Raw genomic sequence first — 17374 nt, forward strand, 5'->3', positions numbered from 1 at the left:
GCCACTGTCTGGCTGAGGCTCACTATCAGTGAAGGGTTGGTTTGACCTGGAACTGAGGATCTGCAGTGTCTTGACTGTGGGTCTCATAGATGAAAAAGATAAGCGTGGAGGCTTGCTTTGGCATAGAACAGTTGATGTGAACAGAGAGACCTTTTTTTTTCGTCGTATAGGCAATAAGCTTGCTAGCAGGTTGTCATAGTCGATTATAATGGCACATACGAGGTACGATACAAGCACATTTCGTACGCTTCGTACGAGTGCTTTTCCAGTATAGATGTATTCCAGTGACTATGGGAGATTATTGGTCAAAAGGTTCTACCGTCTGTCTTGGCCACTTAGAATCAAGTTTGTGGTGTATTAGTTTTGCATTTGGTGAACCTCAATCCGGTTAGTGGTATCACCTAGACGGCAAACGAGTGTGAGGCTTGCTACCAGTGCTTAATACTACAATTCGCCTCAATACCTTTTAGCGGATACCATAAGCTGCTTTCTAGTCATGATGGTTGTCAAACTTCTTTAGAACATCTGCGAGAACAAGTTCCTTTGCTTGTGGCAGTAAAATGTTCAGAGGTTCAAACATGGTTTTCTTGAGCTGCTTGCTATAAGCACGAGGAACGCTTCTTGGCTCTCCACTTGTTTTGGTCTGTTTGGCGTCTCTCTGTGCTGTTAAGGGTTTTGCATTTTGATTTGACGTTTCTTTCATGACTTATGGCAGCTATACTAAAGAAGTGAAGGGAAATTGGCTGGACTTCGTGATTTTTACTTCTTAGAATGACAGAGAGGTTCAACTGAGGATTGAAAGCTCAAGTAGTTCAGAAGACGACTGAAGACTTCAAGCAGCCAAGAGAGATGGATTATTAGAAAGGGAGAAAGGAAGAAAAAGGCACAAAAGGAGAGATACAGAATGTCATTTTGTCGCTTCTAAGTATGCCAACTTGGACTGCTCCTCCACCCTCAAGCCATAGATTGAGCAGTTAGACCTCGACAAGCGAACTCCTTTTAATACCCTTAATCAGCTATTATCCTTTTTTTCAGTAAATTCAATCATTTCTGCCCAGAACTGTCCTCCCCCCATGGAGCCCTACCCAAGGTGATGGAATAGATAACGAGTCAGCCACACCCTAAAGACCACCCCAATAATTTAACGAAATAAAAGAAGCCCATAAAACGCAAAAGCTGGCCAACACGAAAATTACCAAACCTATAAACCTCCCTTTTCTCATCCCTTCACTTCTTCCCTTCTCCAACCAATACCAGTGTATGTCTCACCTGGACACTCCACAGTCCACAATTTGCAACCACTCACCAATTGACTTCCCCAAAGTTCCAAACTCTCCAGAGCCCAATGACTAACATCGCTCACATCCCGTCGCTTAGGCCCTTCAACAATCCCTATATGCATCTTTTTTTTAGTTTCTTGCCTTATCCAACCAGCCCTGGCGTTCCACTCCATATGCTTATCTTGACTGTTCTTCGGGTGCACCGCGGCAGATAAGCACATTTTCATGACCAGCCCGAACGACGGAATAACGACGGAATTCCCAAAAGAAAAAAACATAAAACAGTATTTTTCCATTTCCATATACAAACCCTAACCCCTAATTCGCTCCCCAAAAACCCCCTCGCTCCTCGTTTACGCCATGTCTCGTATAACCGTTCGTTCCGGTTTCCAGAGATAACCAGTTGTAGCAGCCAATACACCCGTGCACCACTGCACCATTGGGGGACCACACCACTTCTCGGCCCGAACTCATCGGAGGTACGGGTCTCATGCCTAACGGCTTTTCCAATGTCTTAAACCAATTACCTCCCTATTGTTACTACCAACACGTTTTGCTTTGTCGTATAGGTGGTGATTTGCGTTCCAGCGGTTTCCCAGGCTTATAAGGCCACGTTCTGTCCTTTTTTGCATTTTTTTTTACTTTCTTTATTCATCTTTTCACTGATCCTTCCCTCGCTACAATGATCAAGTTCGACCCAAGACCCCCAATCCTCGCCTCGGGCCTCCAGGAACTAGCGCTCAACGCCACCGTCTGCCTTGGCCAGCTTTTGTCCCAGGGCTCGATTGCCATGGCTTTAAGTACCATGAATGTCATATCAGAGTCGTTTTCACGCTTGCGTGGTGAAGACATACCCCAGTCTCAACAGGTATGGTTTATGGGCTCGTACGCCTTGACTTTGGGCACGTTTATCTTGGTTTCGGGCCGTTTGGGCGACCTCTTTGGCCTTAAGAAGATATTCACTATCGGCTGGTTCTGGGCCACGTTGTGGTGCCTTATTACTGGTCTCTCTTACTACTCGCATTCCTCGGAGTTCTTTATAGTATGCCGTGCTTTCCAAGGTATAGGCTTTGCGTTGATCTTGCCTTGCGGAATGGGCATTTTGGGTACGGTTTATCCCAATGGAAAACGTAAGAACTTGGCATTTGGCTGTGTGGGTGCTGCTGCTCCTGCTGGCGCTACTATTGGCTGTCTTATGGCTGGTGTGGTGGCCCAGACATGGTGGTGGCCCTGGGCTTTTTGGCTTCTTAGCATTACATGCTTTCTTCTTGGCTGCCTTGCGCTTTATGCTATTCCCGAGGGCTTCGAACATAAACAGCCTACGTTGAAGGAAGCGTACGAGAAGTTTGACCTTATTGGTTCTGTTCTCGGTATCGTGGCTCTTATTTTATTTAATTTTGTCTGGAACCAGGGCCCCGTGGATGGCTGGCTGTCGGCATATATTATTGTGCTTTTGGTGGTTAGTGTGTTGCTTATAGCATTGTTCTTCTTTTACGAGCTTCACATGGCCAAACATCCCCTTTTACCTCGAGGCATCTTTACTTTCCGTGTGGGTCTTGTGCTTTCATGCATGGGTCTCGGCTGGGGCCTGTTTGGTGTCTGGCAGTACTACTACTGGAGCTTTATGTTGAACTTGAGAGAGTATACACCTATTAATACCGCTTTAACTTATATACCGCTTCTTGTGTTGGGTGTTTTTGCGGCACTTATCGTTGGGTTCTTTATTTCAAAGAGAAACGCCCCGTACATCATCTTTTTTGCCATGGTTGGGTTCATGTGTGGTCTCATTTTCCTTAGTATCCTTCCTATTGACCAAACCTTCTGGCGTCTTTCGTTTGGCCAGATGTTCTTGTTGACCTGGGGAATGGATTTCTCGTTCCCAGCTGCATCTTTAATTTTATCTGACTTCTTGCCAAAGGAGCATCAAGGCATGGCCGGGTCGTTGGTTAATACCGTGGTCAACTACTCCGTCTCCTTATTTTTGGCCATAGGAAGTACCGTCGAAATTGAGGTTTTCGAAAAAACTAATGATACCTTACAAAGCTACAGAGCTGCTGCCTACTTTGGTACAGGCATAGCAGCCTTGTCTGTGGTGATTTCCATTATATTTATTTTCACAGAGCACGGCAACGACTCTTTACCTGAGTACCACAGCGACGAGGTCAAAGAATCGAGCAGTAACGAGTCGACTTGATAGATATCCATAGATTTGGAGAACCCCTCCGGAGGGTTTTCCATTTAATGTCCTGCATATAGTCCATCTATGCTCCAATTCTCAACATACACTAAGTAGTAGTAGGTGAGCCTCACAGAAACTTTCAAACAACTGGGCGTGTGATAACGGTACTGGAGGCCCAATCAATCCCTTATACTGTTCATTTCCTATAGAAAACAGGCCATACTTTCACCTAGTCCATTTTTTTCGGAGAAATTTGACGCGCTAGAGCCCAAATTCCCACCACTTTGTATTATCCATAGACAGGGTCGAAGAATCCGTCGAAAACGCTGTCAATCAGCCTTTAATAATATCAGAAATCGTTTCTGGCGCCAAAATATACCCCTAGGCTGAACTTTTTCATCAAAAATGTCGGCTACCGCTACCCAGCAAATGGCAACTCAGCTACAAGTAAAGGGAAACCAAAGATCCCAACTTGAAGCGCTAATAAGGGACTTTCAAAACAAGCTAGGCAATGACTGGGAAAAGTACCATGAGTCGCTTACCCTATTTCTTGTTGGAAAGCTTTCCAGAGGTGAATTGGTGCAGATTATCTCGCCTATGCTTAAGAATGGCCTTATGAAATGGCATAACAAGTTCTTATTGCTCAATTTCGCTAATTCTCTTCAGGATAGTCCGGTGGAATTCTCCTCGGAGCTAGCGTCGTTCTGGAACAAGAAAAACCTGAAAGCAAAGAACGTCAGACTGACTCAGTATGAGAAGTTCAAGCGTAATATCATGGGCTTGCCTTTGAAAGAAAGGCGAAGAATCCGTAGCATCACCAGAGACAGTGGAAAGAGAAACAAAATCAATGCTTCTATTACCCTTACAAGACAGGCCTTGTTGCCAAAGATTCCTATGATCCAGGACAAGGAACAACAACAGTTACAGGTGAACAATTTGGTACAATGGCAACAGGATGTGGTAAACGGTATCAATGCTCCATTGGCCGCCCAAACCTACGAATTACCTGATGCGGATAACTTATCAAGACGAGTGTTGATGACAATGAGAGAACATGGCTTGACTGGAGGAGTAAACACTCTGGTTCTTGAAATGATCAGTCTTGGTTTGGAGTCCCATCTTAAGACAATTTTGGAGAATGCTATAGACGTTGCGAGATACAGAGAGCAGAAGTATAACTCCAACGACTTCCTACTGCCCAAGGAAGACACGCCAGAGAATGGTAGCTTGAGCAATGGACATGTGAGGTCAGAGTCCATTTCAGGCATAGGCCGGAAGAGGCCACACGAAGACAATGATGTTAAAAATAAGGAGACGGTGGTGTTGAATGTGGAAGACATGTATAATACGTTGGAGATGTTCCCTCATTTGGTTGAGCCAAATGGTGCTAAGGTCAGACTTTCCAATGTTATGTTAGAAAACGATGACCAGGCTGCTGATAAAAATGCCTATGTGTTGAAGGAACGTCCTGCGGAAGTGGATACTGCTATTATTTCAAATGGAGCAGTGAAGCCAGAAAAGGAGTCTTTCGTGGATGCAAAGGCATCCAGTGGCCTGCCTCAACCACAAACCCCTCTGGCTCAGAAAGCGGATCCAAACGCTGAATCTCAGACGGGTACTACAGATGAACTCAAGTGGCTCGTGCATGATCTCATATCTGCCATGTGATCATCTTGAATTAATGTATATACTAAGAGTGGGAAATGCTGGAAAGGAGTGGAAGAGTGTCTTGAACGATTTCATCAACCTCACAAACATATAAGCTTCTCGTGTTTTTCTTGACGTGGGTGAAGAAGTTGTTTTCTGCGGCCTTGGATGACTTGAGCGAGATTGTCTCTACCTGAGATGCAAAGCTTTTGTTTGTAAGGTCAACTAGCGAAAGCTGATTTGTGAAAGCCTTCTTCGCTCTCTCGTTGACCGCTTGTATCTGAATGAAATAAATCGTCACGGCGCCAGGCTGTGCTTGGAAGTTTTTCAGAACCTGCTCGAGGTCAGACAGACCAGATATGTTGACCCTTTCGGCTGTCATTTCCACCAATTTTCCATTCTCATAATGGAACTTATTTTCGGCAGATGGGTTAAGAAGATCAAGCGAGGACTCTTTTATACTGGAACATTGCAAGGAGAAAGAAAAGGTCCAACCCTTGGTCTCAAGTCTCTCCTCTCCGTTCCGCAAGAACGTGAACACCTCCAGCAAGCGCAGGAACATATCCTGTTGGCTTGATCCAATGAACAACAAGGTCACATTGTGTTGTATTAGTGCCCGTTGCACAAAGACTTCCCATTGTAGCGGGAACAGGTCGTCGTCACGATGGAAGATCCTGCTGAACTGGAACAGACGACGATCCACAGTTAATATCTTTTCGTCATCAATGGAAACATTTAAACCAGCCGGTATTCTCACGTAGGTTCGAGGGTGAGGGTCGAAGCTCATGATAGCGTCTTCAAGCGTTCTATGCACCGATAAGTAGTTATCGTATTTCTTTCTGATCGCTTCATACTTTTCACGCTCAACCCTGAGACTTTCAATCCAGGAAGCTGTATCATTTCTAAGCGACGCTAACTGTTCCTCTTTTTGTCTGAGAGTCTCCTCGAGCTGTTCGGTACTTGCCTCGACGTTGTTGGCAGAGTCTCTAAAGTTCTTGATATCAGTCTCAAGGGCTTCTAGTTCGGCCTCCTTCTTCAGTTTTTCTTCATTCAATGCATGGAATTTCGACTCTAGCTGGTCCAAATGTGCCTGCTTCTTCTCGTTCTCTTGTCTAACGTCAGCCAACTGCAAGTCGTTCTCCAGTCTAAGAGCAGCTAGCTTCTCTTTATTTGTCTCAATTTCCTTCCTTATAGCCTCGTCTTTCTCGGCTATAGTCTCCTCTAGCTTCTTCTCCAACTCTTCCTTCCGTTTAGCCAAACTTTCAAGTTCTTCTAGTGCCTGTGTATCTTCAAAGTTACCAGCATCCATGATCTCATTACGCAACTGGAACTTCTGCTTGTTAAACTCATCTTCAAGTCTATTTTCAAGTTCCCGAAGCAGCAACTCCGCAGCCAGCTCCTCGTGCAGAATATGCTGGGTTATAGTATTACCCTTCAGCTCAAACCTCGATTCCAAGTGCCGAAGCCTGAACCTGGCATCTGAACTCTGCTTCTCTAGAACACGATACAACCTCCTTTTCTCCTGAAACTCCACCTCTAGCTGCTCTAATAACGTCTGCGAAGAGCGAAGCTCCCGATCTAGCATTCTCTTGTCGTTCTGCAAGGACTCTGCATCCACCATAGGCTCCAGCTTAGGCGGCTCTTTCCACTTTTCAAACCCTGACGGTAGCTTTGACTTGGCATTGAGACTATCTTTAACCGCCACAAGCGAATGAAAGCTCCGGTGTTTATTGATAACAGGGATGTTAGACGACTTCATGTGCATATCAGCCAAAGAGTTGATTGCCAGCAGTCTGGAAGGCGGTGGGTCTGGAATATTCGATTCTGACGACGAGTGCATTTCTTCTTCGCCTCCTATACTGGCCATATCAAAACCAAGCGATTTGCGTCTGTTTTTGGGCAGTTCGACGTTGCCTATGTCTGAAAGCACCTTGCGTTTCTTTTCTGGGGTCATGTTTTGGATGTGAAACACGGCTGAAACAAATGTGAAACAAGCTTTAAATGTGAAACAAGGACGAAATGCTGCGTTTGGCTCGTCTGGTCTGCCACGTTTCAGTCAATTTGGGTGTTCTTGTTGGGCTAGGTTAAGCTGGTGATGGTGTTTATAAACATGGGCACTGCAGAAAGACAGGCCTGCAGAGGCGGTTGCAAAATATGGATAGTGGTGATTTGGAGGGTAGTGGGAACCAGGGGGAGAAAGAAGATGAAAAAAAAAAAAAGGGGTAGTTTTGGAGTTAATTTCTGGCTCTTGTTTTGTTTGGTGGCCTTTCTTTGGGAATTTTTGGAGCTTTTTTAAGGTTTGGCGGTGACTATATACGCACTATATAAGTACTCACTGTAAGAAAACTATGGGCACACAAAAGTCATAACATTGATAGGAGGATAGAATAAAACGTATTTTCGGTTTAGAAAGATCGCTTTCTCTGTCTTTCATTAAGTTTTTTCCTATTTTTCATGTTGGGGACTACAGATCATTGGCATATGTACTTCTCATACATTACTATAGGAAGCTGAGTCAATGGAGCACTCGGGCATATCAACCGAAACTCTCTATCCTTCTGGTGACTGCTACTTCTACACTTACTCTGGATACATTGTCATGATATTTCATTGCAATCATGCCTCTCCGCTGTATGATCCATTTATGTGTTAGCTGTATGTACAAGTGGACGTAGTCCGTAATGCTAATGCTGTGCTGGGCTGGACAATGAAGCCAGCTTCAATGGAGCGTCTGTAGACGAGTGGTTGCATGTATATGCTGTCTTTTTATGTGAACTCGAAGGTGTCTCTCTTTGGGAACATGAGGTCTCTTGGACTGGGGTGTTCCGAGCCATTTCGTTCTCTGGCAGTATCAATCTTCGTTTTCGGGAAAACTTATTTAAAGTTTCCGGATTCTTGGATTAGGGAAAGGAGTAGTGATCTTCCTCGCCTTAAGCCATACCGGGACGGAAGCCATGTAAATCTGGGGAAGCGTAAATCCAAATTCGCCACTGGATACTTTAAGGCCAAGAAAAACACCCTCCTATTTTCTTTTCTGTGTTCTGTGATACCAAATACATGAGCTTCGAGTGGCGGCCAGCGCTTTATCTGATGGTCCCTGGATCGGCCCACGGAACGAAGGGTCTATCCGGCCGAGGCAACCGAGGCAAACCGAAGCCGCCTCGCAAACTGCCGCCACCAGAGCAACCCAAAACAGTGTCCAAGCACCATCCGAATCATCCCGCCAGCGTCTTCAACTCGACGGCTCCACAGGGTACCACACACGGCTCATCCCGGCCAAAAACCGGCCATTCAAGCTCAAAAAACGCCAAAAACACCACCACCCGGTCTCTTCCCTCCCCCCTTCTCAATTCCACCACTATCTCTCCCCTAATTAAAGTCCTTCAGCTGGAGGTTTCTGGTCATCGCAGGCAATGCCACTCTGATGCCGTCCAACTCTTTAGTCATCTTTACCTGGCAGCCCAACCTCGACGTTTCCGTAAGGCCAAAAGCCAAATCCAACATATCATTTTCATCATCGTCAGGCTCAGGAATCTCATCGTAAAAGTCCGGATCAACGATAACATGGCATGTAGAACAAGCACACGAGCCGCCACAAGCTCCCTCCATATCAAGCCCATGAGCCTGAGCTATATCCAAGATATTATCGCCCTCGGCAACCTCAAACGACTGCTGCCCCCCGTCCTTCGTGATAAACGTAATATGAAGCTCTTCTCCAGGGTTAGGTTTATGGATATGCCCATGGAAAGCAGGCATCGAAGAGGTGAAGGAACGGACAGATGGAGCAGCAACACGAGGGAAGCTGGTAGCAGTTGCAAGGCGGTGTCTCCAAGCCGCCACGGCCGCTGGAGGCGTCCTGACAAGTCTAAACATGGTTTGTGGGATGTAGATGTGGGAGTCACTCAGATGAGGAAATTTTCCACTTATGAGAGCTGAGGAATAGTAAGCCAAGTGTGCAGGAGAGGATGAACAAAGTATGGGGAACCTCCAAAGGCAAAGAGGAAATGTTGAAGGAAATGGGATGGAAGGTGGTTGGAGTTGGTTTTGCTGTCTTGGTTTTACAGAAAAGGTGGATTTTTTTCTTGGTTTGGTGGTGGTGGGGAGATGGCGGTCGGAGTCACGGAATGGTGGACGGAGTCGGACCGAACGGTTCGGGCCGTCCACGAGTGGTTGGTTTTTGGCAGGGAAGGTGTGGGAGGGTGGAACTGGGGTTTGGGAACGTCATGTTTTAAGGAATTTTAGATTTGGAGGATTTCCGATTTTTAAGGACAGTTTGTGTTTTTACACTTTTGCTTAAGTGCTGCTACATATGTGTGGGGACAGAAATGGCTGCGAAATTCTGTGAATGTGGGCAGTGGAGGGTTATGGTAAAGGGTGGATTTGGATAAGTGGTTTAGTTTTGTTGGTTTTGAGTGGACGTAAAGAGTGTGGTTTAGGTATTGGATGGCTTTTATTGGCGTTTTTGACGTTTTGGTGGAGGTTGGTGGAGGGTGGTGGAGCTTTATTGAACAGTACACAAAGCGGTATGCGATGGAAGACAGATACTAGCATGGCATTTAAGGTTTGGGAAAGCCATATATGTAGATATCAAGAGAAAGAGGAAAATGAAATACCGATAGAAAGTAAGGAGTTGGGGGTTTAACTCTCAGTATGAAGAAACCTGCTAATTGGTTGTTCTCTCGTTTTGCTTCCCTACATTGGATAGTCTGTATTCTCTCTGGCCCTCCATCAACCCTCCTACACTCCACCCAAAACTGCTCGTTTTCACGGTTCATTGACACATTAATATCTAGAATATATTTAGCGGCGCCGCTGAGATTTCGGAAGCCAAATCCCTGCTTGGCTCCTCCACTTGCCCAGCCAGCCATATCGGTACGCTCCAACCATCATCATCAACGTCCTGAAACCACCACAGCATTATCCACAAAAATCAACCCGAACTACCCCGTTCCGGTGTAGTTCTCGTTTACCAAAACTTACTGGCAAGAACCAAGAATATTAGAATAATCAACACCGCAATGATCGCATACGAAATAAACTTGTTCGCCACAAGTCTCCGGCTCATCAGCTTCAACGTCTGCACCGATCTATCCACGTAATTGTCAGCAGTCAGCAACGTGCTACGAGCATTCAGAATCTGCTCTCTCTGTGCTCTCAAGTCATTCAAGATGTTTCCACCAATACCCTCAGTTTCAAGTGCTACACGCTGCGATTCTTGGAGACGCTGGGTCAGTCTGTCCAAAGAGGCATTGTTGCTAAGTAGTTGTTTTCTTTGGGAGCTTTCTTCTTCGTTGTCTGTGTACCTGCTGCCAAAAAGCTCCAGTCTGTCTTCTTCGTCCAAAAGCTCCTTGAGCTTCTGCTTGTTGCCTTCGACTTCACTTCTGTATTGTCTGACTTTGGCGTTGTAGCTCAGTCTCTGATTGGCTGGAAGGCTCTGGATCTCGAGGTTCATTTGGTCCAAGATCTCTAAGGCTTCGTCTGTGGCGTGTTCAATGGCCTGGAGGGCGTCTTTGCGCAGGCCGGCGCTGCTCAGCTGGACGCTGCCGATCTTGGCCTTGGCTTCTTGGAGAGCCAACTGGAAATCCGATTCGTATGTTTCAAATAAGTCTGACATGGCACTGGTTGTTGGTGACTATGGAGATGTAGATTACTTGCTGGCCCCTATTTGGGCATGTGGAAAGGGCGCGTGAGAAGCACGTGAATGATCACGTGAATTTACACCCACCACATAAACTCTACAATTTCCAGTGTCTTCTTGGTATGTTACTATGTAAGTCTGGCGGCTCTGCCGTCAGCAGGAGCGAAGCAGCTTAGTGTCTGGTTTCAAACTCCTCGCCCTCGTCTTCGTCGGTACGGTTCTTGTACTTGTGGAAAGCAGCCTTGATCTGGTTCACCAAGTTATCGTCGAAACGGGAGTCCACAGACGATCTGGACACGGTAGGCGTCAAGCCGTACTCTTCTAAGTCGGCAGTGACGTTCTTCATGCCGCTCTCTAACGTAGGTACATCCTCGGTTTCTTCGACCTGCTCCTCGCCGCCAAGGTCCAAAGAGTTGATGGTCAAGTTGAGCAACGACTTGCCGGACTTTCTTCTCACAAGTCTCGAAGGGAATGGACCGGCCTTTGGAGTGTACGTCTTGATCAAGTCGTCCTCGTCGCTTTCCTTGGTTGGCTCATCCTGGTCGAACGAATGGATGGAGTTACGTCTCTCTGGCTTTGGAGTTCTAGGCGTCTTAGGAACTCTGCAAGTGACACCGTTGTCGTGGATCCACTTGGCAACCACAGCTGTCCAACCACACTGGTGGGAAGCACCCAAACCACGTCCAGTATCACCGTCGAAGTACTCGTAGAATGGAACGTACTCGTTGAAATGAGGGTCGTGGTTCATCAAGTTGTTACCACCGTTACAAGCACGGTTTCCGTCGTTGTCAGGAAGGAACAAGTGCATCAAACGATGCTGGATTTCCTGAGCACACTGTGCCAAGTTGAGGTATTCCCCAGAACCCTTTGGACACTCGACCTTCAAGTCAGAACCGTAGTACAAGTAGAATCTTTGTAAGGATTCAACCAAAAGGAAGTTGACAGGGAACCAGATAGGTCCTCTCCAGTTGGAGTTACCACCAAACATGCCCGAATCAGATTCACCTGGCAAGTACTTGACATCGTATCTCTGGCCGTGAACTTCCAACTCGAATGGGTTCTCCTCGTGGTACTTGGACAAAGAACGGATACCAAACTCAGACAAAAATTCCTTCTCGTCCAACATTCTCTCCAAAATGGCAACCAATCTTTCCTTGTTGACCAATGCCAATAACAAACGTTCGCCAACACCACGGTGGGTCATAGAAGCAATGTTTCTTTCGGCAATAGAGCGTCTGTTTTCAATGAACCAGTCCAATCTCTTCTTGAAAGATGGGAACTTGTTTAATAATTCAGGCTCCAAGGTCAACGAGGCATACAAAGGAATCAAACCAACCAAAGAACGTACAGGCAAAGACTGGGTGTGAGAGTCAAAGTGGATAGCGTCATAGTAGAACTTATCGTTCTCGTCCCACAAAGACTGCTCGGTAGCTTGTTGGTCTGTCTTGGTAGCACCACGGTACGACATGGCATCGGCAATCAACAAGAAGTGCTCAAAGAACTTAGAAGCAATGTTCTCATACACTGGTCTAGTCTTGGCCAATTCCAAGGCAATGTTCAACATCTGCAAACAGTAGAACGCCATCCAACCTGTGGAGTCGGACTGCTGCAAGGTACCACCGGTAGGCAAAGGTTCAGATCTGTTAAACACACCAATGTTGTCAAGACCCAAGAAACCACCCTCGAAAAGGTTGTTACCGTTGAAATCCTTACGGTTAACCCACCAGGTGAAGTTAAGCAACAATTTCTGGAACACACCTTCCAAGAAGTCCAAATCTTCAGTACCATACATCTTTCTCTCGATCTTGAACACTCTGTAAGTGGCCCAGGCATGGACTGGAGGATTGACGTCACTGAAGTTCCATTCATAAGCTGGCAATTGACCGTTAGGATGCATGTACCATTCTCTGGTCAAAAGCTCCAATTGCTTCTTGGCAAACTCAGGGTCAATCATGGCAAAAGGAATACAGTGGAAAGCAGTATCCCAAGCAGCAAAGAACGGGTACTCCCATTTGTCCGGCAAAGAGAGCACGTCATCAATGTACAAGTGTTTCCAGTCCTTGTTTCTACCGTTGGCTCTGTTTTCAGGTGGTGGAGGCGTGTTGGGATCACCGCTGGACCAGTAGCTATGCACAAAGTGGTAGAACTGCTTGGTCCACAACAATCCAGCAAACGCCTGTCTTTGGACTTGACGCAAGTCGTCGGTAATAGGCAATGGTGAAACCTTCCAGTAGAAAGCATCAGCTTCGTCTTGTCTTCTCTCAAAGACATTATCGAACTCTACCTCATCGATCTCGCCAAGCTTATCAGTAAGCTTATAACGAATAGTCACGTAATCGCCAGCTGGAACACCGCCTTCCTCGTCAAAAGAGAACAAAGCACACGCCTTGGTACCTTCCTGAGCCGGGTTCACAGCGCTTTCGTCTTTCTGCACCACATAATCGTGGAAAGCATCCTTGACGTACTTGGCATCGTTAGGCTGGTCGTAAAGACGCTTATGGTTGGTCTCGTTCTCGGTAAAAAGCAACTTTGGCTCCACGTCAGCCAGGTTTTCATTCAAACCAGGAGCTGGCGCAAACACCAAGTACCGTTTGCCAAACTTAGGGTGCTCAAGCTCGATAGTATAATCGTCAATCTGCTTCAACAACGGCTTCCCGTGCTTGCCCTCCTCGGTACCCCAAGCCCAGTAGTTTCTCAACACCAAATGAGGCAAAATGTGCAAAGGAGCAGCGTCTGGGCCTCTGTTGTAAGCGGTAATCCTAAACAAGAGCTCCTCAGGGTCCTCGTCGGCCTTGGCCAGCTCGTACACCACATCAAAGTACCTGCTTTCGTCGAAAATACCCGTATCGGTAATCTCGTACTCCTGCTCCAAGCGGCTCCGCTTCCCGTTCTGCTCCACCAACTGCTCATACGGAAACTTCGCCTGTGGATACTTATACAACATCTTCGAGTACGAATGCGTAGGCGTATTGTCCAAGTACCAGTACAACTCCTTGACATCTTCTCCATGGTTACCCTGGGAATTCGTCACGCCAAACAACTTCTCCTTGAGAATATCGTCCTTCTCGTTCCAGAGCCCCAACAGCAAACACACCAATTGCCGGGTGTCACAGAACCCACAGAGCCCGTCCTCGCCCCAACGGTACGTTCTCGATCTCGACGTGTCAAACGAAAAGTCGTCCCACGCCAGCCCTGAAGCCAGGTAGTCTTCTCTCACCGTGGCCCATTCTCGTTCACTAAGGTAAGTGCCCCAGCGTTTGTAGTACTGGGATCTTTTTTTGTCTTCAAAGAGCCTGCGTTCTTCGGCAGTGAGCGCATCGAGCAAGTCAGCCATGGCGCTATGAAGAAGAGAAAAAGAAGAAGTAGTGGAAGGTGAAGAAGAAGTGAATGCTGTCTTTATGGATTTGGGTGAGGATCAAGAGGTCCTGCAGAGGTGTCTGGGTTGCTGCGGCAGGGAGAGAGCCAGGGTTTGGACCTGGGGACGTCGAGGGCTGGGGGGAGGGATTGGGATGGAGGAGGTGGTTGTTTTGGGGGTTTTAAATGGTGGAATTGGGAATTGGGGGAGGTTGGGGGAGGTTGGGGGTGGTTTTGGGGGTTGGAAGGTGCCCCTCCCCCACCCTGGGATCCCCCACCCGTGCCCCTCGCCATTTGCAGCCAAAGTGGTGGAACAGGTAGGGACTTAAGTGGGATAAGTATTTAAGGTTTGGAGAGGTAGTTTGACGTTTTCGGGCGGTTCAGATTGGTATATTTGTTACTTTGTATCTGTTTATGGCCTTGCTGGCGGCGCCCCATGTGCGGCGGCTAGATGAAATACGAGGTGTCTGGGAGTGGAAGAGAAAGAGGGTGTGAAATGGCCAGTTTGGGTGGTTTCAGTGCAATTGGCGGGTGGTTTCTGGTTTAGGTTTGAAAGAAACGTCATGGTAAGTTTCAGCCTGATCAGGTCCCTTTTGGTGTAGGTACAACCGAAAAGGGGAGATTACACAAAACCGGTCCAGCAAACCCCGAGATCAGACCCCAGGTGGTGTACGAACGAAGGAGGGCCCATTGGTGTTGGCAACTGGGCAGTAGAAGTCGTAGATTTGGAAGTTAGGGGGCTGTTTGTGCCTGGCGAAGGTATGCGCTTGTGGAGAGCAGCAACCTTAGCAAGGGTCCAGATGGGGTGAGGCTGAAGAATCAGGCGGCGTCGTGGTGATGCGATGGATGTCTCATCCACAGTGTTAGGGGTTGCACAAAATGGGGAGATGGGTTGCAGTTTGGCTTTTGGATTGTAGTTTGGGGAAATATAGTGGTTGGTTAATGGGAATGGGAATATTGAGGTATTAGGTACATCTCATGGTTTGGGTGACTGGGTGGTGGAAAGTGCTACATGGTATAAGTAGGTCGGTACTACACTTCCAAGAACAGCAAGGGGTCTAAAGCACTTGGTTTAACTTTATGTAGATGGAAAACTTTATTCACTTTGTGGTTTATAAGAGGTTTGTTTCAAAGATTTCTTTACTGAGCTACATACTCTGAACCACTTTCCCTAGAAGTCTGCCTCTGGAGAACCCTAGACTGACCAATACAGATGTCGAAGCACACTGCAAAAATCCAACACCTGAAAATACCATTCCTGTCCTTCCCAGCTTGACTACCCCAGACCAGTCATCTAAATCACCCTGGTCGTTTCTTCTTACACTTCCACCCTGAACGCACATAACCGAAAAAGAAAACCCCTGACTTCACCTCCAAAAGAAACTAGCATATCAGGAAGTTTTCTCGGGGCTTTTACCCTCACTATCCTCGAAAGCCTCTAGGGACACAGAACCCAAAACACGGTTCGCCCAATTCCCAAACCCCGAGGCTTGGAGCACCAAAAGAAACCAGGAACACCTTTATTCAGCCAAACGGAAAACAAGAAAGCCAAACTCTCCTTGTGTCCCCTCTAAATTCCCCTTCGTGCCCCTCAAGGTCATCTACGCATCTCCCCTCCAGCTGCCAACGTACATCATCTATTTTAGGCATGTCATCTATACATAAGCCAACCTCCCAAAGCACCAAGTCTTCTCTTGCTTTCCTTGCATAGATGACCGGAAGATGAGAAGACTTTGGCATTGGGCGCCGGAAAAACTTGGGCGCTCATAGTAAAGTGTGCCCGAAAAAAGCGCCGCCCCGCGTTTCTTTTTCCTGTCAAGCCGGAAAAAGCCTCCCAACGGCTGCTCGTTTCTTTTCCCGCATGCACCCCCACAGGAACTATTTTCGGTTTCTTCATCGGCTGCAACTCCGGGGTACAAAAACTATAAAAGGCTGCCCAGTTGCTGCCCATCCCTGCTGCTTTTCCTCTTCTTTCTTCTCATCACCATGACTCTTTCCGACGCTATTTACAATACCATCATCAGGCCAGACAACGAGGAAGCCGCTGTTCCTACCAAGGCTCCTACCTTGAAAGGCACTGTCGTCGACAGATTCCTTCTTAACGGCAAGGTTACTGTTATTACAGGTGCTGCTGGTGCCATTGGTGGAGCCATCGCTGAAGGTTTTGCCCAGGCTGGCTCTCATGTGGCCATCATGGACTACAAACACGACCCAAGCCTTGATACTCGTTTGAGAGACACTTATGGCATCAAAGCCAAGTCGTACCAGGTCGACGTGACCAACTACGAGGCCGTGGACGAGGTGGTGAAGCAGATTGTGGAGGATTTCGGCACCATCGATACGTTCATTGCCAATGCTGGTGTTGCCTGGCAAACTGGCTCTATCTTGAACGACGAGTCTACGCTTGACCTGTGGAAGCGTGTGTTCGACGTCAACGTCCATGGCGTCTTCAACTGTGCCAAGACCGTGGGCAGGGTTTTCAAGGAAAAGGGTAACGGTTCGTTTATCATGACTGCGTCGATGTCTGGCCACATTGTCAATGTTCCAAACTACCAAACCGGCTACAACGCATCCAAGGCTGCTGTGGTCCATATGGGTAAATCTTTGGCCGTGGAGTTTGCTGGTTTCGCTCGTGTTAACACTGTTTCGCCAGGCTACACGGATACGCCAATGTCTTCGTTTGTTCCTACTAAGCAGAGAGCTAAGTGGTGGGGCTTGACGCCTGAGGGCAGAGAAGCCTTGCCTGAGGAGTTGGTCGGTGCTTACTTGTACTTGGCCAGTGACTTGTCGACATTCACTACTGGTGCTGATATTAGGGTCGACGGTGGCTACACCTCCGTGTAAAATAGTTATTATAGAAATGCATAAGAAAAAGATAGAGAGATGGAGATGCGATGTAGGTGAAGTAGTGGAATGAAGGGGAAGGGGAAGGGGAAGAATACGAAAGGAAGTAGAGCAAGGAGGAATCAAGGAAGATTCAGAAGCTGATGGTAGTGTTCTGAAGGTCTGGTGGATGTGAGTACCTGGATATCTGTAAAGGACGCTGATAGACTTCGTTGATCTTATACTATAGACGTTCAGGAGAACACTATGGCTCTTCCATGCGCTTATTCAGATAAAGGAGTGACGAAAGGTAATGCTTTCATTTTGTCTACAATGTTAATGACATGGTGTAGCTTTGGAAGTACCAATAGAGGTGTACGCTTCATATCATTCAGCCTACCGTTAACAACTTCAAGGGTATCATCTGGAGCTACTCAACCATATCTAGGCAAA

The 17374-nt window shown here is 47.1% G+C and overlaps 7 protein-coding genes across 7 annotated transcripts; 3 read left to right on the forward strand and 4 right to left on the reverse strand. All coding sequences in view use genetic code 12, as the record gives it.

Moving 5' to 3' along the window:
- Positions 1-1962: 1962 nt before the first annotated feature.
- On the forward strand, positions 1963-3474 carry CXQ85_002967 (uncharacterized protein; the record flags this gene model as incomplete). Its single annotated transcript, XM_025486627.1, has 1 exon — positions 1963-3474. The coding sequence occupies one exon, from the start codon at positions 1963-1965 to the stop codon at positions 3472-3474; it is 1512 nt and encodes a 503-aa protein (XP_025344177.1).
- A 390-nt stretch (positions 3475-3864) lies between these two features.
- On the forward strand, positions 3865-5127 carry CXQ85_002968 (uncharacterized protein; the record flags this gene model as incomplete). Its single annotated transcript, XM_025486628.1, has 1 exon — positions 3865-5127. The coding sequence occupies one exon, from the start codon at positions 3865-3867 to the stop codon at positions 5125-5127; it is 1263 nt and encodes a 420-aa protein (XP_025344178.1).
- Positions 5128-5149: 22 nt separating this feature from the next.
- On the reverse strand, positions 5150-7060 carry USO5 (Uso5p; the record flags this gene model as incomplete). The annotated part of the gene is made up of 1 exon (XM_025486629.1): positions 5150-7060. The coding sequence occupies one exon, from the start codon at positions 7058-7060 to the stop codon at positions 5150-5152; it is 1911 nt and encodes a 636-aa protein (XP_025344179.1).
- Positions 7061-8475: 1415 nt separating this feature from the next.
- Positions 8476-8979, reverse strand: YAH1 (adrenodoxin; the record flags this gene model as incomplete). The annotated part of the gene is made up of 1 exon (XM_025486630.1): positions 8476-8979. One exon carries the CDS (start codon positions 8977-8979, stop codon positions 8476-8478), a length of 504 nt encoding a protein of 167 aa, XP_025344180.1.
- A 1093-nt stretch (positions 8980-10072) lies between these two features.
- On the reverse strand, positions 10073-10720 carry VTI1 (v-SNARE protein; the record flags this gene model as incomplete). Its single annotated transcript, XM_025486631.1, has 1 exon — positions 10073-10720. The coding sequence occupies one exon, from the start codon at positions 10718-10720 to the stop codon at positions 10073-10075; it is 648 nt and encodes a 215-aa protein (XP_025344181.1).
- A 196-nt stretch (positions 10721-10916) lies between these two features.
- On the reverse strand, positions 10917-14078 carry CXQ85_002972 (uncharacterized protein; the record flags this gene model as incomplete). Its single annotated transcript, XM_025486632.1, has 1 exon — positions 10917-14078. The coding sequence occupies one exon, from the start codon at positions 14076-14078 to the stop codon at positions 10917-10919; it is 3162 nt and encodes a 1053-aa protein (XP_025344182.1).
- Positions 14079-16084: 2006 nt separating this feature from the next.
- Positions 16085-16942, forward strand: CXQ85_002973 (uncharacterized protein; the record flags this gene model as incomplete). Its single annotated transcript, XM_025486633.1, has 1 exon — positions 16085-16942. One exon carries the CDS (start codon positions 16085-16087, stop codon positions 16940-16942), a length of 858 nt encoding a protein of 285 aa, XP_025344183.1.
- Positions 16943-17374: the final 432 nt, after the last annotated feature.

This window comes from Candidozyma haemuli, assembly GCF_002926055.2.
Source record: "Candidozyma haemuli strain B11899 chromosome Unknown D_2014730914, whole genome shotgun sequence".
NCBI lineage: Eukaryota > Fungi > Ascomycota > Pichiomycetes > Serinales > Metschnikowiaceae > Candidozyma > Candidozyma haemuli.